The sequence below is a fragment of the Atta cephalotes genome (genome assembly GCF_000143395.1).
Source record: "Atta cephalotes unplaced genomic scaffold scaffold00040, whole genome shotgun sequence".
Classification (NCBI taxonomy): domain Eukaryota; kingdom Metazoa; phylum Arthropoda; class Insecta; order Hymenoptera; family Formicidae; genus Atta; species Atta cephalotes.
This window is the reverse complement of record NW_012130104.1, coordinates 1484774-1511262: the sequence shown is the minus strand read 5'-3', so window position 1 is coordinate 1511262 and position 26489 is coordinate 1484774. Positions and strand designations below refer to the sequence as shown.

The 26489-nt window shown below is 30.9% G+C and overlaps 1 protein-coding gene across 1 annotated transcript in view; it reads left to right on the top strand.

Moving 5' to 3' along the window:
- LOC105622118 overlaps positions 1-26489 on the top strand; it is a 47035-nt gene that overhangs the window by 8701 nt on the left and 11845 nt on the right. Inside the window, exons 2-9 of the mRNA XM_012203552.1 lie at positions 9769-10025; positions 10546-10944; positions 14221-14474; positions 15715-15826; positions 18852-19006; positions 20071-20124; positions 23549-23823; positions 24815-24973. Of these exons, the coding sequence (XP_012058942.1) occupies positions 9769-10025; positions 10546-10944; positions 14221-14474; positions 15715-15826; positions 18852-19006; positions 20071-20124; positions 23549-23823; positions 24815-24973 (1665 nt within the window). The remainder of the gene's footprint in view (positions 1-9768; positions 10026-10545; positions 10945-14220; positions 14475-15714; positions 15827-18851; positions 19007-20070; positions 20125-23548; positions 23824-24814; positions 24974-26489) is intronic.

Sequence of the window (26489 nt, the reverse complement as noted above, 5' to 3'; positions counted from 1 at the left end):
CTCTCTCTCTCTCTCTCTCTCTCTCTCTCTCTCTCTCTCTCTCTCTCTCTCTCTCTCTCTCTCTCTCTCTCTCTCTCTCTTAAATAATATTCATTGCATGTCATCTATTCTTCTGTGAATTTTGTTTTCAATAATTCTCTTTCAAAATCGATATTTTCAATTGGGAGCAATCTTTTTCAAATCAAATAGTTATAAGTATCCATCAATCAATATATCGACCTAAACCGGCAAGAAACAATTTTTATGACATAAATTCTATATCACAGAAATCAAGCGCATGCAACTTTTCGAAGTTTCTATTTTTCCATTTTTTCCAGATCAATCGTCTTATTCTGATTTTGAAATACATAATAATATGGGAGAATATGAGTAAATACATTTCTATGAATAATTTTCAATATGTGTCAATCAACCGCGGTAATTTCTTTGGAAAATTCTATTAAATAAAATTCACACAGCATTTCAAAATCGTTCCCATCTTCTCTGTCGCAACTGTCCTATTTTATTTTATATTTTTTTCTTTATTTTACTTTGGAAAACTCATCGCGTGATTATAATGGAACAGCGCTCGAACAGCCTCATCCTATATATCATTGCGTATTATCAACTGCAATTTATGCAGAGCAATTTTTAAATTTTTCACACGCCGATATTGGCGTTCGTGCGCAAAGCCGAGTAATTTTTGCTATCATTAGTTTCACCGTAACCAAAGATAAAAGTCCTCTTCGAACAAAATGACGCAAGGTCGTTCATTGGCAAAAATGCAAATGCAGCGGATGATATCCGGAGATGTTTATCATGCCCTAATTCTTGTAACGCGAAGTAGTTATGAAAATGCTTGGGTATCTCTCATATCGGCATAAAATTGATCCATGAAGCGGTGAATGTAAGCAATTTCAATTTTTTTCTGAATTACGTATCCACTTTTTTGTTCAATTTATGTTCTTGTTAAATCAAGCCTTTCGATAATTTCAACTTATAATGATGAATTTATGGATCAACAGTAACAGTAAAAGACGCATATTCTCAAGAGAACACATCTCACTGTATTACTCGTATCAATACTCGGTACCGCTATGCACCTGCGCCATGTTTGTGTCGATCTATGGTAGTGGGAACTGAAGTAGTACTTACTCTACCTTAAATTTTTAACGAGCGCCGAGTCTCAATTTTTTCATCTTCTCTGAAAATCCTAGTTCGTGATCAACAATTATTAAAGTTGCAATTGTTTTAATTTATTATACACGGCATGTTATAGACAACAATAAAAATTCAATACGGATGAGGCTGTAGTCTTACTTCTAAAAATATCTCTTAAATTTCGTAAAAAAAGTTATATTGAACAGAATTCTGAAAATAATTATAAAAGTGTATTATGTGATTTTTTTTTCTAGTGTAGATAACTAAAGTAATACTTAGCATATTTCTTCTTAAAATATATTTTTAAATATTTCTTTGAGAGATTATAGACATATAATATTTTTATTTTTAAACATCTCCACATTTCTTTTTTAAAAGAAAAAATATTCTATATACAAGGTGTTCTGTAAGTTTTTGCCAAACGCTTTTTTGTAGATAGAGCGAACTAAACTGAGTCGAAAAGTTCTCTACCATTTTGCAATTTTCACAATCATTAACAAGATATAAATTACTAAAAATTACCGAATATTAGTCTTCAATAATTTTTTATTCAAATACTATCAACTTTACAGAAAAACTGTAAGAGACAAAAATCAATTTGTTTTCTTCTTATAGAACTCTAAAATTTTTTCAAAATTTTTTATCAATTTTTTAGTACTGCATTTTCTTATTTTAAACATGAAAAAATACGATATTAAAAAATTCTGAAAAAATTCTCAGAACTTTATAAGAAGAAAATAAACAAATTTTGTCTCTCGTTGTTTTTCTGTAAAGTTGATAATATTTGAGTAAAAAGTTATTAAAAACTAATATTCAAGGATTTTTAGTAATTAATATCTCATTAACCATTGCGAAAAAATTACAAAATGGTAGAGAACTTTCCGACTCAGTTTAGTTCGCTCTATCTACACAAAAGCGCTTGGCAAAAACTTGCAGGGATACCCTGTATAATATATGTACACATATTTTATACTTTAATTACTATTACAAAAAATCATGTAAAATTCAAATTAGAAAAAGTTTTAAAAACGAAATTAAAAAATTTTATTTTAGAATACAGCTTCTAAATTAAAAAATGTATAATATGTGAATTTAGAATATATATACAATATAATATTTAAAATTTATTTAACAATTTTTTATTTTTAATAATTTTAAAAATGATATTGAACTTTTTTAATTTGTTAATAAATAGCATGTTAATAAATAGCATGCGCCTATAATATGTTATCTATCATATATAATACTGAGGCTTTTTATAACAATAACTTTCATGACAAAATTATTTTCTCATTCTTATGTGAAATACAATAGATATTATTAGTATGTAGAAAACATAAAATCTTTTTATGATTTTTAACGATCATTGATTTAACGAGGACGACGCTGATGAGGGTCGTATATTTCAGCGAGCAGATTATTCGTCGCGCATGTATGCTTTACCAAACCCACAAATAGGCCCGGACGATAATGGTGCAACCGCTATTACGGTGACTCCAATTAACCGAAATTCCTCGGGCGAGAAAATGCCGCTGGTGTACAGTGCATGTGTGTGACGTAATTTTTTTCCACGCTCGATTTTAAGCGCGATCGTTTGTTGGCGTGATGAAAGTAGAATGCCATGGACAATGTGGCGCCAACTTGGGATATTTTCCAACGAATTCGGAAGTCTGTCCGCGAAGAGAAAATATCTCATTTTCGCGGATAGAAGGATGTTTTCTCCGTTCACTAAATTATTTCGCTACGTTTTGTACGCAAAGCTACAATACCGGAAAGTTCAAGCGCGGAGGGAAATGGGGAACAAAGGGTCAAAGTGGAAATAGCTTCGAGAGTTTAGACGACGATGACAACAACAGCGACGATTTTGGTCATGAAGTGAGTGACAAACGCGAAACTGCTAAAGGAAAACGAGATGCCGCTCATACAGAGCTTAATTCCCTAGCTCATATCGCGATTATGCGTTCACGAAGATGAGTGTTACTCAAACGAGTTTAATAAGCTTAATTAAGAGTTAAAAGGGATTCGCGGGAAGCTTTCCAATTGCTCGCAAATTTTGAATCGGGATGATATTTACAACAAAACATGCATTCATGTGTTATACGCGCCGTGATACCATATTTCCCTCAATAATCTCGCGAGATTGATGTGTATGTGTAATGTGGCTATTCCATGAAGCTGGTTTCGATGAAAACCAATATTACGTAATGTACTATATAATATGATCAATTATATACTAATATATATTGTGTAAATATAGATGACCAGTAATATTACACATCCGATAACACTGCAACATTCGCTGATTTTAAATAAAAACATCAAACTGCAGAGCTACCTATATATGAGTACAATTTTATGTAAGAAAATATAGGAACACATTACCCGTTAGAATGTTATCCGTTATATAGAATGAATCTGAAATTGTCACATTTTAGAAAAATGTTGCAGTCATTTTAAGAATAAACACAGAAAAATTATATGATTAAATCTGAAAAATCTTTCAGAATATGCTACATGGAAAGAACGATTTCTGTAAAATAATCTAAAAATCTTGTTAGATACATCAAAATCTGAAAATAATTTTGGTCAATCATAAAAATAAATATGTAGAATGCTTACTCTTCTAGGGACGTCATCGTTATTTAAGAAAACATTTTTTTTTACTAATTTTGCTCTAAAATGTCTTGTAATTATGAAGAACCTATCGATATGCATTTATCAATATACGGACTTTATAGTAAAAAAATAAAAATACTACATTTCAGTGTTCAATATTATATATTTCATCTGTTAGTTAAATAAGCTATATAAGTTCCAAATTAACCACAAATTTATCCCAAATTTAACCTCAAAGTGAACATTGTAAATATACTCGCCTCTAGAGAGTTAAGAATTGATGACAATGCTGCACAAAATTTTCATATTTTACATGCAAAGAAAAGATTAGTTTAACGCAGTTAAAATAAAGCTGTGGCTTTAAGTTAAAATGTGTTCTTATAATAGGGACAGCTAATGTCTTTGCTGCCAAAGCTCAATTTATTAACTGCTAAAATTTAGGTGCTGCAGCGAAAAATATTTTCTGCTAGAATAAAATGGCAATCGTCAGTGTCCCAGAAACAATTGCGAATGGAATGTTCGATTACGCGGCTAAGATAGTGACGAATAGCTATTACTTACTTAGCTACTCGTATTAAATACGCTTTTAATTTTAACTAATAAAGTTGAATGTCGGCAGCAAATGTATTTCATCTTTATAGCCAACTTAACAGCAAAGTTTGAATCAGCAACTGATATTTAATTGATATTACTAATTGTAAGTCGTGTATATTAGGAAAAAAATGACTTGGCAATAATATCTAAATTTCAATGGCTGAATCAAATTTAGTTAAGAGTTACCGCCTTAGCATTGCTAAGCTCTAGCTATTATAGATAAAAAACATTCATTCTGTGGTATGAAACTTTATTAGCTGGAATTTAAAATATATTAGTATAGGCAGTTAAGAAGATGTCAGATGTAAGCTCTGCAGTAAAGCATTCAGCTAAACATCATATGTCTCTAGCAGAAAAAATTACAATATATAAGTTTCTACAATATATAAGTGCAAATAGCTAATTTTGGCTTAAACATCAACAACATTAACTGTCCCTATTTTAAAGACAGTTTTAACTACCACCACTATATATTAATTCCTAATATATAGTTAATCCTTCTTTTCCGCTAAACAAAATTATTTTCAGATCTATATCTAGCTAAATTTTTACATATTTCAACAGAATCGGTTCTTTTCGTGTAATATATAATAGTTTTTTGAAATATATTTTGTTACATTGGCTTTAGTAACACATACATTGATTTTATCATGTAATATTATATTCCATTCCCAACTAAATTCGTCGAGAAGAAACTCTGACGCGAGAAACCATAACGCGGATGGTCTGAAAATGTTCGCTATTATGCGTCGCACAAAGTTCCTTCTTCGGCAGGCAGGCTTTTGTGAACGATGATTAAGCGATTAAATGATCTCCAGGGCGCTAATGTAATCCGCATTAACGCGAGAGATCAGCAAACAAATTGCGTATTATACGTGAGATCTCGGCTTTCCCCCAAAACGGTAATTTCCGGAGCAGGAGCAGCTTAGGCTAATGTAATGTGTCTTAATGAGGAACGATATTACACGCGCGTGAGGCCCTTCTTGTTCACTTAAATCACTATCGACGGTGCCTGATGAGGAAATTGGTATACTCCGTTTCATCATAATTTCAACGGATTTGTTCTGAGTATGACATAATGCAATTTGACGTAACTTGACGCGCAAATATACATTTGCATAGCATAAATAGGCTTGTGTTCGTTTATTAATACGTATCACATTTGACGCGCGCGCGACATTATTCGAAAATTACGCAATACGACCTTCCCTCTACGATAATTTATTTATATACTGTCTTTTCCTCACCGTCTTTTCCTCATTTATAAAGTTTAAATGTGAAACATCGTGATAACAAGTTCAAATTTTGTTAAGTAAAATTAAAGTTAATATTAACTGAAAGCTCCTGGAAGATAGAGATTAAAATCTGTTAGATGAAAATGGAATTAATTCAACGATCTTTTTAGTTTAAAATTAATTGTTGCGTTAATTTTAATTTCTAATTTTCAATTATTAGTTTTCTGGAAAATTATTAAATAAATGTTTACAATATTTTTATTATTTACTACTGATACCTCGTTTTTATTCCGTCTGTTATTTGACTCTTACGTAAGTATGTATGTAACTATTTATTTCTTTTATGTAACTCTGTTATTATAGCCATTCTTTTATGCAACACATTATTAATATTATTATAAAAAAACTTATTTCATTACTTCAATTTTGAGAGCTAACAGTCTTCCGTTTTATTTTACAAAATTTTATTTATTCCAAACAATTTACAGGTATATCGAACATATCGATCTTCCTTTCGTTGAACAAAAGACATTTAATGTTGCCAGAATATACGACGGAAGTACTTAGCTGAAAAATGCTCACAAAAATGAATCGAATTTTCTGATGGTAGATAACTCTGACAGAACGGGAGTTCGGAGGCTGTAGAGCTCAGCTCATTTTATTGGATCCCCGGGTTATCTTGGCCCGGTTCGAGAAATAATGCCATCCAGTTGAACCTTCCCTCTGTTTGTTTGAGTTGTTTGACGAAGAAAAACGACACTCGCCTTCGCAAACTGACGCTGGCAAGCTGGCTGGCATGGATTCCTATGTCTTCCGGATTCTCGTACGTCACGATTGTCACGAATTTATCGCGCAACACTGGATATCGAATTAATACAAAATCGAAAATATAGACAAACCGATTACTTGAACGACTATCGTGTCTCTTTCTCTCTCGCTCAGCTTCTATAAGCCCAATGTATTTGCGCACAAAAAAAGCTTTTCTGCTCGCATATTTTCAGTAATCGAGGCTTGACGTAAGAGCTCTTACGTATTTTCCACCTCTCCCATCACGGTGAAATGTAAACCGCAATAGTATTGTTTTGGATAATTTCATTTTTTTAAATAGTATAAGTTTGATATATTTTCTCAAACCCAATATAATAAATTCGACATACGCAATAAATAATGGAATTAATGGAATTTATTCGTAACAGTTTTTTATAATTTATTATTGAAAATTGCCTAAATAAAAACAAATAAAAACAAATAAAAAAAATAATGTTTAATATTAATAAATCTTATTCTGAATTTTAAACATTGTGTGATAATATTTTCGCTACGAACAATCATTTTCTAAGCATTGTTATAAAGAAAAATGTTTCTTGTTGAAATCTGTATAAATAGATAGATACGTCTTGACGTTTGATATATTCCTCTGTGTCAATAAAAAAAGATGTATTCTTTAATAGATTCGCACCCCTTACAAAAATAATATATAGCGTGTAGACAAAGATATATCGCAAGTGACGACAATGATCTTTCCATCACCACAATATTTCTTGATATAACTATTTATTCGAGATTCTTTAGACATTTATCATACGTCAAGCATCTCAAATAAATTCGATCAAATATGGAAAAAGAAACTATAGCTAATATTATCAGAAATTGAATGAAAAATATATCCTTAATATATATCTGAATAAAAGAATACTCGGAGACATTTAAATAATAAAAGCAAAAATAAGATTCAATAAAATTATGAATTGCTTTTTAAAATAAAAGATATTCTTTTAAAAAGTTCTTCATATAAAGTATCTTGTTACATTGTTTTTAATAATAATTAGTAACACTATATGTGATATTTTATTAATAAAAATTACATAAATTTTAAATATGTTTAAATATGAATAAACATGTATAAATATGTGAATAAATATTTTCTGAATATCTGGAGTTAATTATTTCAATGTTTTAGTCAAACAGAAACCGTTAATACTGTGATTTGTACCAACAGTAAATAATAATCGGCATAAATATAAATATAAATATATGAATAAATATAAATATATGAATGTATGAATATATAAATCTCACTAATAATTAATATAATATGATAAAATAATATCAGTATTTGAAATGTTGTTGCTACAGTTGTTAAGGAAAAAATTCTTATTTACATATAGTCAAGTAAAAAGTTCGCATCAAAATACTGCTGTGCTCTGATCGCGATTCCACAATATTCTACAATAATTTATTAAGAATGTCGGTTTTTAGATACGCGAGATTCTAATAAAGAGACAGTTCACCAAAGTGATCGAGTAAATAAGGCCTTATTAGAAAGTAGAGATCTCACAAAGAGAGAGAGAGAGAGAGAGAGAGAGGAGGGTCACGCTATCATGACGCTATAGTGATAACGACTCGAGAGAGAACTCTCTACACGCTCTTTGACAATCTTCTCCGTCCCTTTTCTAGACCGCGAAGAGGTCATTCGAATCGTCCATAAAAGGATATTTCAAAGTTCTCCGCTGGCGGTATTGGATAAGACCGACGAGAATATTGAATTTTCCTCAATCGAATGTTACTCTAGATATATCCAAAATAATGTTTACCGGAGCCAATTTCCAGCGAAGGTGGAAAAACGCAAAAGGATGTAATTTTACTTTTGACCGCCAAGTTTCTTTCTCCAGGAACGTCGCTTCTGATGTATCAAGACTGCAACGATGCCTTTGACAAACAAATCGACCTAGACGGTAAAGGGCTGCAACCGCGTCGTTGCATTCCCGCGTTGAATTTGCCGTTGTAAATTGCGTGATTCCATTGGCAGTTTGCCAATGCAGATCTTTCTGTTACCGAAACAAGATGGAATTTTCAAAATTCCATTTTCAAAATGGAATTTTAATTTCCGTTTAAACCGTTCGTTTTTATCATCAGTTTATTCATGAAATATCTTAAATTTCAAGAAATAAGATTTATGAATAAAATTAAAAAATAATCATTTAAATCTGTTAGATAGAAAAATAGATGATAATATCTAGATGTCACATAAATTTAATCTATGTTATAGTAATATTTAATAAAAATTCCGTTCCCTTCTCATTTAGTTTTTAGTAAGAATTATTATTTAATTTATTATTTAATTAGATATATTCCAGATATAGATACACTCTAGATCAAAAGTTAGGAAATACTTTTAAAAAATTGACATTTTTTTTGGATTATTTACTCAACTATTCATAATAACATATTTTTTAACTATAAATAATAATTCTTCAGATCCAATAATAGTTATTGGATTTGAAGAATTATTATTAAAAAAAATTGTAGATATTTCAAGTAATTCCAAAAATGTCAATTCATAAAAAGTGTTTCCTAGCTTTTGGCCTTGAATGTATATACACAAAAATAAACTTAATAGAGAAAGATCGGCGTCATATCACTTCAGTTTTAGAAAATATTTCTTAAATAAAAATTAAAAATAAAACAGAAATATAAATACAAACTAGAAAATTGTATCTTCTATTAGATGATACAGACATCTAGAAGTATAAAAGTAAATATTTTTAAAAGATAATTAAATTAAAATGAGAATATTTTTATTTAATCTATAGAATTGTATTGTTAAATATATCTTTTTAAACTATTTGATATATATATATATATATATACATTCATTTTTATACATGAAATACCCCGAACAGCACACAATATTTATAAAATATTTTCGAAACATTTATATGACTTATGTATTTATAAGACTTATTTTAAATATTATGAAATATTTACCATAAATTTTGTAGTAAATGCTACGGAAATATTTAATAAGACATTATAATTCAAGTAAAAAATATTTATCAGAAATATTTATTTATATTTATTATAAATATTTAGTCTATCTTTTAATATTTCGAATAAAGCTTTATATAAAATATGTATAAAATATTTATATAACATTTCAAAAAATTAATAATAATAAATATTTATCATAAATATTCTGTGCTGTCTGGGATAAATTTCAATTCTAGTCTTACAGAGATTATATACAATATTTGGTTACATCCTTAAAACGATCTTGAAATAAGTATCAACTATGAATAGCGATCTATGTCTCACGATTTGTCATATTTATCTGAAACACCATTCTCTATACATCACGTAATCGTCTGATTAATGCTTTCTCTTGTGTGTTCCGCGAGAATAGTCTCCGAGTTCGCTCAGGAGTTGGGCGCTGCGATGGAGAGCCACTCGGCAAATGTACGACGTCTGGTTGACGAATTTCGCGGTCGATCGGGCGACTCAAGAATTGATGTCGGTGGTATGCGACGAGTTTGGGAAAGTTTGCTGCGGCAGGTTGAGGCGGATGCAGCTTCCCATCTCGATTTGGCCGCGGTGCTGCAACAGCAATTATCGAGGCCCACTTTAGAGGCGAGCTTTCACCGAAAGCTGCAATCTAGAAAGGTGAGCTTATCCACGTGTTCTCCACGAATATTTTTTTCTATGCAAGTTTATGTAAGTTTTTAATACCTACACTCATTTATTATATATTATTGTACAATAACTGAATTTGCGAATATTGTAATATTCATTTCAAAATAATTTCATTAGATGACACAACTCATTATATATGCGCTTACGATTCTTCTTTATCTCTCTAAGTATTCCTTTTACTGTGATAATGTATTAACGTCAGTATACCATTCTGCGAAATTGCAATTGCAATTTCAAACTATTTAAAGATGCTTCACTCGCGATAAGGCTCTCCTCTCGTTGCTCAGATATCGAGATATCAGACAGAGGAGACAAGTTCGCTGCAATTGACGAACGTAGCCAGTGAAGTTTCCCAAGCGATTCACTCGATTATTTGATTTCGACAGTACGCGAATAGCATTTCAATCGGACTGTGTTTGCTTTCGGAGCGCGTCATCTCATCCGATTTCTCACACCGTACGCGATCTACATCGTATATCGTGTTCTTCAGGTATTCGCCCATCGTGATGCTTACGAGCAGGTAGTTAGCAAGACGGAGGAGAAGTTGCAGCGTGCCAGATTAGATTACAAGCGCGCCTACGCCGCGTTGCTAACCAACGAGGCCGGCGGCGGCGCCGAGCAGGAATTGAAGCGCGCTTACTTAGAGTCGCACAACGCCTACATCCTCCAGCTACGCGCCACGAACGCTATTACTGAGCGCTATCAGTGCCATTGTTTGCCAGGGCTGCTGGGTGAGATTGCAGAGGTCTACGAGGAACTTTGTGGATTGGCCTGCAAATGCGTTGCCGGGATCTCGGACGCTGCCGGAGAGCGATCCGGCGAACAGGCCAAACGTTACCAGATTGTAGCCAAAGAGGCACAAGCGGTTATACCGTCTAACGATTTACAGGTATCACGAAAAGATTTTGTTCAAATACCTAAATCTAAAAATGTAGTTAAATACAGATCTGAAAATAATTTTGTTGAAGTTCAAATTATAGAAATCAACCTTAAAAGCTGGATCTTAAATGCTTCTATGATTCTGTGTGAATTTATACGCTATGTATGTAATCCTTTTTGAAACGCACGCCGAAATGATTTTTCTATTAAACTACTGATGACTTGACTAGCAATTTTCACAATTTTTTAATGTTTTTTCGCATCTTCGAAATGATCTTAATTATGCTGAGTGACATATTAAAATCTGTAAATAATTAATTCTTATTGCGAAAAATATTACGTATCAATCAAAATAATATTTAAGAAATTCAAGCATGGTAGACAATATTGCAAAAATTTTTGTTCTAGCAATCAACACAAACTACATTTATTTTGACATACAGATCAGCAAAATTATTTTTAGAACTATGTAACTAAATTTTTGGCAATTACTTCAGCAAAACTTTATTACTGTATAAAGAATTATCTTTTAGAAAAATCTTTTTATCCTAAAATCGTCAATTTTATTTGTACGGAAAAAATGGGTTTGAACTATCTAAAAATGTAACTAAATACAGAAAATAATTTTGGATTTCTGAAAACTAGGATCTGAAAATAATTTTGATACATCATTAAAATAATTGTGTGGGAAACAAAATTATCTTCAGATCTGTTATTTAGTTAAATTTTTAGATACTTCAACAAAACCTTCTTCCTACGTATATTCGCTTTTTGAAAACAATTATTCGTGAGACAATGAGGAAAACACATATATATTCATTCCAAAAAGTGATCTTATAGTTATAGCGAAAATTATCTAAGTACGAAAAATTAGCTAAAATAGATAAATTTCTAGTAAAATATTGAATATGCGATATTGAATATGCATTGCGTGTAATCATATAGATGACAGAGATATGTGGAATTTAAATTTGTGCTATAAATTCTATGCGTATGATACATAATTTTCTATCACATACAAAAAACAGCGATAATTCTAGCAAAATGAATCTGAAACAGCAAAATATTTTTTTTGCGTGTGTGAGAAACATATACTTTCTTTTTTTTCTTCTTTTTTATTTCACTGTAATTTAAAGTGTTCCATCATGATAAAAAGAAAATATTTTTATTTTGTTGAAAGAAATAATACAAGAAACTTGTCACTATTTTTCATTAACTCGGGAATAGTCACCTAGGATATTTTTACACACCAGTGTACTAAAAAAAAGTTAAATACGATTCCAAATGTGTCCAACAATCTGTTGACGTATAAACGTTCTTCCTGTCGGTCCGACAATTCTCAAATATCTAAGCCAATACCACTATATATTCATAATTGCACAAGAATGTTCACTCAATTTAAGGACTCCGAATGCGATTTGAAGTAATTGCGACAAGTTTTAATCTAACGACGCGTAAACAGATGATGAAAGATGATAAGAACATATGTAATGTAAATTATGTATCCAAAAAAATGGTTCCGTTGAGAATCGAAACGTTTAGAAGATTTTTGTAACAATATATTCTTTTGCACCGATAACGTGCTCATTTAGTCCTTATATGAATTTATTATTGAATTTATCAGTTCACTGAGTTTTTAAAGTTTTTAAATTTTAATTTCAAATATAAAATATTGTTTTGAATGTATATTGTTTAACATATTCATTTTCTTTCTTTTTTAATAATTACTCTTTACGACTCTTTAAATATGCAACTCCATCGAAAATCCGCAAAAAAGTATTTATTTTTTTTAATACTATCATAATAAACTACTAATTAACGTGCTTATTCCATATTTATTTGGCTTCTATTCACTTTCTTCAGAAATTTATGAGTAAATCCATAATGTTCTCAAATAAATCGAATAAATCGAAAAATCAATATACAACAAATTAGTAATAATAATGATTTTAATTAAGATATAAAAACGCTCCAGGTAATCATTTATACAAAAAAAAGATCAAGTAACTATTCCCAAATTAAAGCAATATCTGTGGAACTTTTAAATTGGCAATTAGAGAAAAAGAAACACGCAATTATCTCTAACTTATTCCTCTTTCACGAGGTTAAATCTCTCAAATCGGTGAGCATCTACCGTGTCAATCTCGTGACTCGATACGTCAAGCGAAACCGATCGATCGTGCACAGATACGATTATTCCGGACATATTGATCACGCATAGCAAATAGACGTACCAAGCATATATCCAATTTCGGGGCGGTGAGGTGTCTGATGGTGGATTACGATCATCGGTATTCCGAGAAGAGAGACACAGAATGAAAACAGGGCTGCCTGATTAAAGCCGGTCATATTCACTGTGAGAGCATCTAGGATATTGGCTGCTCGAGATCACCGCATTTGTGTACGTTTATTCCCGCATGTACATGTATGTACGATGAGTTAACTTGTTCGACTGACCAAACATGCTGATATTCACTGATTTGTCCTCCTTGAATTCATCGGTCGGATAACAGGCTCTCGTCAGAAATATCGGTTTGTCACTTAGGTCCGGATTTCATTGTTTGATTAATTTGTAGTTATTCTTAATCTCACTTAACTTAATGATAATATATAAAAATTATGTTTTTCTAGCTGTGATTAAGCATTAACTAACCGTTTTGTAGGTAAGTTTAAAAGTTACTCTCCAGACAATATGCAATATGTAGAAGACGTCTTTATGATATGATCTTTTAGATAGCTTTTAAATATACGTTCCAAAAGATGTCCTTATGACATTTTTTAGACATGTATGTTGTCTGGTCATTATTATTAGTTTAATGAGTATGTAATCACAATTAGAAAAATACAAATTTTATATTATCATCAGGTTAAGCTTAACTATAAGTTAACCAAAAAATGAAAAACTGGGCTTTAAATGCATATTCCTATCTACATCGCAAGAGACTATCAATCCAGAGACGATGACAGTGATACGATAAATACTTTTCTTCGAAATTTCATTCTCGCGTATATCATCATGCAGTTAATGTCTTTAATTCGGGACGATTGATATATGATTTGCAATGAAAAAATATATTAAAGTTACATAATACATGTCTCACATAAATTTGCAAAATGTGCTACGTTGCATTATATCATTCTATTTTCAATTTACTCGGTTATTTCGCTCACGAATGTATTTTATTCGATGGCGTTTTACTTTCTTTCATTTTTGTGTTCATCAGTTATAAGACGTAAATCAAATCGTCATAAATGGTAATGTAACGCAAATGTAACGTTATTTAAGGTCTTGGCGCGAAACCTATCCGCGAACGCGACGCCGCGGAAGCCGCCGCGACGCCTGTACGTCGCGCCAGCACCACCCGAGCAGATACCGATGGAGAGAATCAGTCAAATACCCACACTCAGGGACGAACTGGTACCAACGGGCACCAGTACACTCCCGCTCATGGAGGATCTTAAACATGAGTATGATAGTCTCAACCAGGAAATAGGTCGTTTGCAAGATGCTCTGGACGCTCTCGTGCGGATGCAGCGCAAGTACGTAGTTATTTTTAATGCAATCGTGTATTTGTAACTCTGCAAATAAGCGTAAAACGAGCGTACAACATCTCTCTCGTGTCAGTCTGTAGCATAATTTTTCTAACACACATTGTCTGCCCAGCAATTTTTTTTGTGGCGTGTACGCATAGTAAAATTTTTATCATTATTATATAAATATATATATAATGAGAAATGTGTATGATTAAATATGATTAAATACTTTATTTTTATGAGTAGTATGAAATGTACATTTTTTACTTGACGTTGTTCTAACTACTTACATTCATTTAAAATTTTATGTTAAATATTTGATTATGTTAAATGTTAGATATTTATTTTTCACAAGCATTTTAAAAAGTTAGGGTACATTCCAAAACGTTCTTTTTTTTCTCCGAGAAAAATTTTATTCGTAATATATATATATATATATATATATTATAATATAATATAATTTGTAGAGTAAAATCTTCCTCGGAAAAGACGTTTTGGAATGCAATCTTAATAGCATCGATTACCATTATGTTAGTCAACGTGTTAATTATAAATAAAACAACACATTTTATTTTTGCAAATTTTTTCTTTTACTTGGATTTTGCTTTATGTTTTACAACAAAAATTTTTGTTCCTGTCAAATTTATAATGATTTTTCATGTAACTTATTACAACGTAATAAGTAAAAATTCTTGTGAAATATTTTTATACGAAAATATGTATAAATTTTATTATTTTTATCATTGAATATGCATTTTCCATCAAATTTTTATTATACTGAAAAAAAATTCTAAACTTTAATAAATAAGTATAAGATAAGAAAAGAAGTAAATCCACTCGATATGTAAACACAATAATTAAATGAGTAAATAGGTCCAAAAAAAATGAGTAAAAGAAGGATTTTAATTTAAACTAATACATTATCTCACAATTATTCACAATTAACTAGTTAGTCGAACCATTAATTTAAATTGACAATTATTTTTTTTATTAAATATTTATTTACGGTAAGTACATATTTAACACTATTCAATAAATATTCATTAAAATTTGATACATTTTTTTCTCAATATATTCTCTACCCAAAGAGTTAATCAAGATTGTTTCTTGACTTTCGAACGTTTGTTACCTTTATAGCTATATTTTTTCACAGTCAGTATGGTAGCTCGCATGAAAATACGTCAGTTTTTTAATCTTTTAAGGTGAAAAATATGAACAAGAATTATTTTATCACTTCCCATTGCAGGAGTGCCGAGAGTAATCTTTACACGAAAGTAGCTGAACTACAAGAAGATATTTCTTTGAAGCGTCTCGATCTCGGTGTTGCGCAACTGCGTCTAGCCGCAGTGCAAGCACAGGTAAGCACGGTCTTTATTCCCTTTAATTATAATTACCGTCGCACGTTTATTATTTTATTCATCTCTAATCCTGACATGCCATATTACTTCATCCCGTTGCAAAAAGCGTACTCATATTTATTATACAACTTGCGCTTTTTAAAACGCAATCCCATGAGCTATATACCATTTATTGCAATAGCAAGATTCGTGAAAAATAAGATACACATTCAAATGCGATTCTGTTATAAAACTCTCTTGTGGAATATAACAATAGTAATATATGTTATAGAAACACAATAGTGAACACCAAATAAATAATAAATATAAATCGTGAAATGAAACTTCGGTTCAATTCTATTAGGATAGTTCTGTATTAAATGACTCTATGTTCATGAAAATGGATCAGAGGCATCTATCTTCCGAGTTCTCCCCATTTCATCCAATTTGTTCGACCACGCGTAGCATCGAGAGCCTCATCTATGTATACAGTATACAGGATGGATGCATCGGTAAAGAGCTACTCAATTGTTCGTTATTAACTTAAAGTGAAAATTGCACTATCCAGAATTGATAAAAAGGTCTGTTAAAGCTAATGAAATTGCCATTTATTATTAATCATGTGTCTTCAGTAACTAATTAATGAGACAATATTGAAAACTGATAGCAGCGCAATATCATGTTTACAAAATAAATTATGTCACATTATACTATTAGCTATAAATATATATACGAGCAAATCTAAATTCGTTCGTTAAAATATGTTGGCAAATTGGATTTGTCATTCCACGGATAATTCAATTTTGTCAATATGTTTCTAAAATAGATTATCTAAATACAACAGTGCAATTTGAAAAAGAGAAACAAATATATTTGAAAAAAGAAATAATGTTAATCTGAAAAGGATTAAATTTTAAATTATAGCTGATGAAGTAATTTCAGTATACGCGTATGGAAAAATATCGCGCGCGGTGAATTGTTTACGGTCAGCTCGCCTCGGAGACGCGATTTCTTGGTGTGCGTGACAAATATGAACGGTACACTTTTTAAAAGTTTTCTAAGTAGGAGGCTTGTCTGTGGCCATTCACTAGCGATTGGTCATTCACTGATACGCTTTAGCCTAAACACCGGATAAATACTGGCGCGCGCAATCGTGCGACATGCGCCTTTGCAACTGGGTCATCGGCGAGCACGAGCGTCTGAAAATCCATTTCTGGCCTCGTCGAGAGAGAGTCCGTCTATCCAGGTCAGGCGAGCAGGATCGTCGCTGTCTGACCGCGCGCTGCCGTTTTACCACCGCTCATCGTAATATCAAATCGTGATCGCGTCTAGTCTGAAGAATGGGATGGACTACGTTACGTACGCGAGTCGTTAGTATTTTTTCTTCTGGTGAATTATGATTCCGAGCACGCTATATCACAAGAGTGCTGCATGATCCAGTGGACTCGCTCGACGACTACATCACGAGCAGACCGCCCTGGTTGAAAAGTGCTTAACAGTGCTCCTAATATCTATGATTATTAAGAACATTAACATTTGATTATCTGGTGATATTAGTTCATAATGATATTATTACATAATATTATTATTCATTGATTTTCATTATATTTTAAATTAAATCTACATGATTTTACGTTTGGTCGTAATATTAACTAAAAGTAATTGAAAAATGTATATTAATGTATTAATCAAGTTTATATAACGATTAGAGACATAGGGAGGGATTGTGTTATTAAACGGATAAGGAGTTACTTATTCATTGTGAAGTTGAGCACAAAGAGGCTAATGTTACGACAGAGAACAATGGCCGAGTATATTCTCAATGATCACGGGGATCAATGAAAATTGACATGCATGTATTGTCAATGAATATATTCCTACAGTTGAAAACGAATCGCAGTGATATCTTCTTTAGAAACGTTTCAACCAGGGTGGTATATTGACGCATTCGTTTTCAGGTTACGTGTTGCTAAGTGCGACAGAGATGAAACTCTTAATCTCTGAACGAAAAAACTCTCATCCTTGTATCTTGTAGAAAATATAATAATGCAGCTATAATCACTATTTAAATGCTTATAAAAGAATCGCATTTATGCTCCATAGATATTATTTTTTTGGACAACATTAATAAGAACTGTTGTTCACGTTGAGATTTATATGCAGCAATTGTCGGCGACTATTTATCTCATTTGAAAGCCTCGGAATTTTTAATTAAAGGACATATTTATCGAATCGCTAAATCGTGCGTGAATAAAATATACATAATCTCGTTGTTTTGCACGCGATGATTACTATTGATCAGATTAATATAAATAATAACTACGGAGGAATCGTTGGGATAATACTCCCCCACGTGGATGTAGATTAAACTCACCCTGAGTCACGTGTGTGTAGAGCTCGTTCCTTACTCATTCATAGGGACGTGTAAACACGCGAATTGATACGCAAAGAAGCATGTAATCATCATCGTTTAGGGTGTTTCCGTGTGCGAACGGTAATGGACTCTTCTCTTATGCACGAAGCGTAAATTTATACAGAATGTTTTAGATCGTCTTGGAGTCATTAATCAATATCGAGCTCATATTTCCTTAATAAAAATTTCATGCAGCGTAAAATACTTCATTCGTAATTTGTTTGATTTCCAACGTTAATTATTTATAATAATTAAAACTCCAAATAAAATTACGTTAAGGTCTAATTCAGTGAAATTAAATAAAAAGTAAAATTCTATTATTTACTAATCTTAAATTTTTTCGGTTTTTTTTAAATTTCAATTATTCGAGTTTTTTAGATTTTAGATTTCAAAAAATAAAATTTTTTAACTAGAAAGGCATTTCACATTTCATATTAAAATAATGCTAAATTTTTCCACATATTATTTGTTACAAAAACAATCATGGAAATATTTTTTATATTACATGAATTAAATATATTATATTAGATATTTTTTAATTATTGAAAATGTGTTATGTATAAGATGTGTATTATATATATATATATATATATATATATATATATATATATATTATTTTTTTGTCAATTACAGAAGGAACTTTTCGGAGGAGGCGAAGCTGGTCAACCGGATGGAATGACCAGTCGGAAGATGTCAAACGGTTCAACCGGAAGTCCCAAGCTGAAATGGCTGAAAGCATTCAAGAGCCTAAAGACTAGTTCGCCCACAACACCACCGTTATCCGACAAGTGAGTTTATTTCCTTTCTATTAATACCAATTTTCATCACGTGCATGCCGCGAAAAAGTGCCGAAGTTTTCGACGCGACGGAGATGATTTTTCACCAAGCGATACCGGGAACTATATATTTGCTTTTTATTATATATGTACTCTTCGATACAAATCCCAGAAATGAAAGAGGATCATTTTTGCTTTTCGAGTAAATCTGACACTGATTGTCTCGTGTTTCTCTTTGCTAAACTTTGTTTCGAGACGCTCAGTAGAGAATAGCGCAGTTGGGATACATTCATGGGATGCGCAAATTGGAAATTTCATTAGCCAACATAGAAAAGAAATAAAAATAATATATAGTTGTATAACTCGAAGTTCTATTTCAAAAGATGTACTGCTAAAAAATAATTTACTCTAATTTTTCTTCTTATCTCTCAATGTGTGTGTGTGTGTGTGTATACACACACACACACACACACACACACACATACATATATATATACCTATATATATTTTTAAAAAAAGCAGTTTGCGAATCCTACGTAACGTATGCATGAATAAAGAAATAACGAATGTTCTTCAAAGATTAGATATCGCTTTATCTTGATGTAGATAGATGATTTTAATTCGACTTTAATTATTTTTCCATCCGTTATTTTAATAGGAAATTAGAAATTTTCTCACAAATTTTGAAAGTTAAATTAGAAATGTAGTCACTGTAGGTACTCTTATTCAATATTGATGTATTAACTGAATTAAATGCGAAAGTTCTACAAGGAAAACTTGAATTTGTGTTTCGCAAACAATTCACTCGTCAAACATTTCACCGACAATGGAAACACCTTCACCGTCATCTTAGAAAACAAACAGCATAGAGTAAATAAAGTTTTTCTTGTTGCACCTTCGCAGATTTATAAAACGATTGTTGTCAAAGTGAATTCTCAAGACGAGACGTTTGAGTTAATATATGCTTTTACTTCCGTGTGCTTTGTAAGTTTCCCAATTAGGGGAACCATAGACGTTAGACGAAAGGGACTTTGAATAACCGTAGATACTGTTTTGCGAATGCTCGACTAATAAAGAGGAAAGCAGGCAACCATGTACCACGCAGTTTCCACCGTCGTCGCCATGTCCAGGTAAGTTTCAGATTGTTCGTGAACATCAGTTGATATTACAACTTTACATTTGTCATTTGAAAACGTTTGAAAACGAATATTTACTTGAAACATGAAATCGCTCTTAATAAAATTTTTACTATTTAATCGGACAGTTGATTTATTCTTATTATTTATTCTTACACATTAACAGACCATGTTGAAATCTTTGTATGTTAACAAAATATTCTTATTTCCTTCCGATCTTACATTTTGTTATATAATTAATAAAAAAAAATATTACATCCGATATCGCTATATTAACCTTCCGTCTGCAATCATATTTTTGTTTCCTCCGCCTGCAATCTGGATCTTTTTTTTGTCCAATCTGATTAAGTTCTTTTTCATTTTAGACTTTCAAAGAAATTCAAGATGACTTTTCAACATCTCTATTACATTATCAAATAATTTTTAACTCAAATGTTAAAATCTTTATTCGATAAAATTTAAAATTTGAGATTGAAAGAACTATATTGAAAGAATTATATGAAAAAAGTGCTTTTAGTCAAATTAGTTAAAACTGTGATATTTTGTAACTTATGAGATACTGATAAACGCCTATTTCTACCAATGTAGATTAACTTATTTTTTTATTTTTTTCTAGTGTTAAGAATTAGAAAAGAATAATGCGTAAATTAAATCGAGATTAAAATTAATCTACATTGGTAGAAATGGACATAAATATCACAACCATAAAAAATAGATTTTGCTGTAGCATCGTTTGAAAATTTTTGTAACTGTATAAACAATAAACATTTATACAGTTAAACATGTAACATACATACAACCATTTGTATATATATTAAAGTTTATATCTCTTTGTTAATGGATGGCAGGGAGAGAAGTGATACAGATGTATACGTATCATTATAGGATAAAAGCACTAGATATGGATGAGGCACTAGTTCCGGATCACTTTATATTTAAATAATTATAGTATTTTCAATTAAATAAACATATTATAAGATTCTTTAGCATTTGTTTTATCTCTTTCAAGTGTCAATTGATTTTAATTTATTACAAGAACAGCGCTACATATTTTATTGATGTCATTAACTAATTAAATATGCAAGGTTAATCAACATATATATCTTCAAAAATTCATTCAAAGTGTAATGTCATAAGAATTATCTTATAACTTTTATAATAGATAGCATTAGATTTAATGGAAAAAATCGAAAACGTTCAGTTGAGAGTAAATGTATCCACATTTTATTAATCACTATGTTATAATTTGATATTATATTTGTTTAATCACTATGTTATAACGATACTTTTATTGCATAAATTTATTTTAAAAATGTTTAAAAACGTGTCATTTCTTACAAATAATGTCATCTTGAAAAAAATGTATTTGTTTTAAGTATTGAAATAGAATATAAAATAGTATATACATGTCTATATGCAAAAAGTGTTACCATTCATAATTTAATTGGTTTTTATTGCTAAATGTTTAATTTTCATTAATTCTTATAATTTTAATTATCATTGACTTTTAACTGTCACTAATTTTAAATAAATTTGAACGTGTTAAAATTGCATCACGATTCACAATTAGATTCTAGAACTAGATATGGATTATCAATTCGGATTATAATTTCGTTATATATAATATTACGTTATATATTATGTTATATGTTATATATTACAACAAAATTATGTTATATGTTATATATTGCATGCGCAAATCATTTTTATTATTCTTACGAGATGTAGTAACGCCACTAAAAAAGATAAAGCATTGAATTGATCCCCAATTGCTATATGAGGTCTAATTGTGGATAATTGTCATTACTTTACTTAATTTAAATTAAAACATATATAAAACGGTAATGAAATGAAATAAAATCATCCATAATGTAATCTTTATGATCAATCATAACCATTAAATATTTTATTAATTGTTTGATATTTTTCCGGATAAAAAAGATGAATTTTTTAAAAGAGTGATCCATAACTAGTATTTTTACCCTATATGTACTTGTTTGTGTCGATGGTTATTTCATTCGTACATTTGACATTACGTATGGACATACAGTTATGTATATACATGCTGATACAGTTAAAAAAACAAACTGTGTACTGTAGATAAAGATATTCTTCAATTAAACTAAACTATTAAAAATAACAATTTTCAAATGATATTACAGCAAAATCTGTTCATTTTTGATGGTTGTGTTTATAGAGACTAGTATTGATCAACATGTATTGATCAATACTATAAAATATCACGGATTCAGTTAATTTAAAATCACTTTTTCCATATAATTAATCTTTTAAAGTGAAATTTGTCGTTTGTGTCAAAAAAAAACCCAGACAGACGGAGGATTAACTTTGTGAATTCTATTCTTGGATAAAAAAAAATTATTAATTAAATTGTATATAGGCTATAAGTAAAAGTTGGATGTCAAGTGCTAAATTGATATTTAATATTCAAAACATGGATAAGAATATACAAGAAATAAACATTTCAACCTTTATTAGGTTATCCTCAGTGTAACAAATATAGTTAATAATAAATATAGTTAATAAATAAAATAAAAATATAATTAATAATAAAAAAGTTCCGCAACGCCAAGTCGATTAACAATAAAATTCAAATTATACATAAAGCATTACAAAATTCCGAATCACTTTTCTCTTTATTTTTGGTATCTTCCATTATTGTTCAGTATCGCTAATGTCTGTCATTTCCACTTGCCGCGGTGGATCGATATCACATTTGTTATATAAACTAAATAATTAATTTAATAAGTAAGAAACAATTAAATAATTAAATGAATAAAAAATAAATATAAAAATTTAATTGTTTATTACTTTAATTACTTTAATTACTTATTAAATTAAGTATTTAGCTAAATGACAAACGTTAGCAATAAACGCAAAAAATAGAACAATTTTCTTAAGATTGCAATGATCGATTTGGACGATGTTACTACGATTGATATTGGACAATAACATAATGGAAAATACCAAAAAATAAAGAGAAAAGTGGTTCGGAATTTTGTAACGCTTTATGTAGAATTTCAATTTTATTGTTAACCGACTTGGCATTGAGAACTTTTTTATTATTAACTATACTTATTATACTGTGTGAGGATGACCTAATAAAGATTGAAATGTCTGTTTCTTGTATATTCTTATCCAAGTTTGAAATATTAAATATCAATTTAGAACTCGACATCTCCAGCTTTTACTCCTGTAAGCCTGTATTCAATTTAATTTTTAATTATCAAGTAATAATATTTATTTTTAAAAAATTATAAGTTTTTTATTTAATTTAATGCACTCTTCCTCGCAAGAACACATATGAAATGGTAATAATCGCACGATCGCAAGGAAGCACGCGCACGTCGACTTTCGCGAAACCCGAGGAATCCGTGAACAAGGAAGATTACTTTCACAGGAAGAGCCTTGAGTCCGAGGGTGGGCATACTTGGCGCGAATACACGTACCGTAAGATTACACCGTGCGACGCTTGCGGCCAGGTGCTACGCGGCCACAGCCGCCAGGGTGTCCGGTGTCGGGGTTGTAAGGCAAACGCGCATACAGACTGCATCAACATGGTGCAACCAGCGTTGTGCCCGAGCCTGGCGCCGAAGAAGAGCGGCGGTATACCGCTTCTACGGCGACAAAAGACGCAAGTAACCACCGATGAGGTACCAGCATCATCCGAGCACAGTGAGTACAAATTAGATACACGAGATTCACGACGCGTGTTTTTCCCTCCTGTCTCCCTGCCAGCGACGCGACAGCTCTCTCATTGTCGAGGACATTTTATCGAACGAAGGGAACCGATCGATTTCTCAATAAGCCTGTTATCTCTCGCCGATTGGATCGGGGGGATTCTGTTTTTTTTTTCATGCATGACGGGTAGTTAAAAATTGTTAGAAATCTATTCGGAAATACAGCCAACGCGAAAGGACTTTTTTTTGCAATTTCTCTTTGTCGTGTTCTATAGTGACGAGTGAATGGATTTAGAAGAAAAAACGGTGGAACTCTTGAAAAATAAAAGTCATTAAAATAAATTAATTATATAACTTTCCTATATAACGGAGAATTGTTTATCGAATAATTTTTAGTAGAATCTGAATCGTATTTTTTAGCTTTTTAATCTAAAAAATATTTCCAAAAAATATTTCAAGACTTATTCTACACATACAATTCCATTCATTCGCTGAAACTGTGTAACTGTTGCGTATTAAAAAGTAGTGAAAGAGTAAATTGCTCGTCTACAAAGTTGGATTTGATATAGCCAATAATATTCTTTATTATGGACTAAAACTTGTTTTTCTTTACAAAAATTTAATTGGATAACACTAATTGAATAATTCAAAATTTTATCATGAAATATTAGATAATGCTAAACATCAAATTAAGATTTTATTGAAGCTGTTGAATTATTTGGAAAAGAAGACTCATTATTTTCTATGAGAGCATCTCTCTGCACTACGATTTAACTCGTGAAGATTATTCGTTCGTTCGTGCTGTTGCCAAAGCCGCTATATCGTTTATCGCGCGTCATCTCATTTATCAACGAAAAAAGGGAAGAAGAAGACAGATCAATGTGGGAGGAAATTGAGCACTTGGCTGAGCGCGCGATTCAAAAAATCACGAATAGTCCGTTCAGTGCGCTTTTGCATTGCTGTGTCTCTTTATCCCGTATGGGCAGACGTGGACGCCATATACCAGGTGCTGAAGCAAGCAGGCGAGATCCGTGGAAACTCGACAAACTCACCACCTACGCCTCCCACAGCAGAACACCCCCCTTCCGGTGCAGCACCTTCGTCAGCGAGGGCTTCCTCCCATCCCTGTTCCTCGTCCACCTCTGGTAAGGCGCACTACCAAGAATTCCTACCGACCTTGGAACGTACGTCGGAACCCCGAAAATTTTCCCACGTACAATGGCGGATTACATGCGCGACATTCACCAGGATCTCGAGACTAAGAATCTCATGTTCCAGAATTTCATCGCTTTATATTATTTATATAACGTTATTAAATTAAAACGTTGTTAAATTTTATTAAATTATTATAAAAATACACAATACTGATTTTTTTTCTCAAACTTCTTATCTGATGGGATGGAATTTTTAGTAGCATTTCTTGAATAGGAATCTCGCTCTTTGAATGTTATAATCTGAGTATAATCCGTCATTGGGAAAAATTCATGGAATTCGATATCTAAAGCTATAGTTCAGTTTTAACAATAGATACGCTTCCAAAGCTGAAATATGTCTCAGTTATTGGAGGACATATCTCTGTCGACATACTGGAGCAATGTATTTCTTGAATGTGTATCTTATACTTTATGTAATCTAATTGCAAGTTCGTATCGATATTTAATCCATTATTTTTTTTCTATATAATTCTGTGTAATATTCCCAAATTTTTATTTTAATTCAAACAGTAAAAACTAAATAAAAGTAAAAATCTCTCTTATTGAATTGTAAAGGAGATAAATAACCTTTTAATTATTATTTTTATTTTTTGTAGTATCGTAGTTATTATATTCCTACATAAAAAAGAAGATAGAAATATAAACTGAATTTAATGAGATGCACTGATTGTATTATACACTTATTGTTTTTTAATTGTTCATATGTAAAAATCTTATTAAAATTAGAATTGTGTAAGTCAAACGTAAAATCAAAATTCTATCTCATATTCCTATCTTCTCGATTGCTAGTTAAGTTACTGTTATGTAATCGAATTTATGTATTATTTCTTTTGAAAAGCACGTGTATGTGTGTGCGTGTTTAATGTCGTTTGTGCTCCAGTACTGTCAGTTCCAAGGTCTGTAGTCATTCATGTGTTTATGTAAAGCCGCTCGTCTTCTTCAGGGACATGACTCGTAAAATTCGTAATCTATCGATTCTTCAATGTGTACACTCCTTTCTTCTTCTTCTCCTTCTGCTACACTTATCTTCTTCTATTGCTGCTTCTTTCTTCTTCTATTCTGTATTCTGCTTATCATTAATTTGATCGCTTTTTAGAGGTAAGTCGCTGACGTCATTGTTGATATTATTTAATACCATGTTATTACGTTATATCGAAAAGATTATCTGTAGTGATACGACGTTACATTTGTTACATTTGTCACACCCAGGACGATAAATGCCACCTGCCCAATCACATGTTCTACTTTTTATATTTTTATTATTATTATTGTTTATATAATAACTCTTAATGATCTTTAAATTTTATAATATATATATATATATATATATATATATATATATATATATATATATATATATATATATAATAATAATAATAATTATATATTATTTATATTATTATAATTAATTATTACGTATATTATATATAATAATATAGTCTATAAT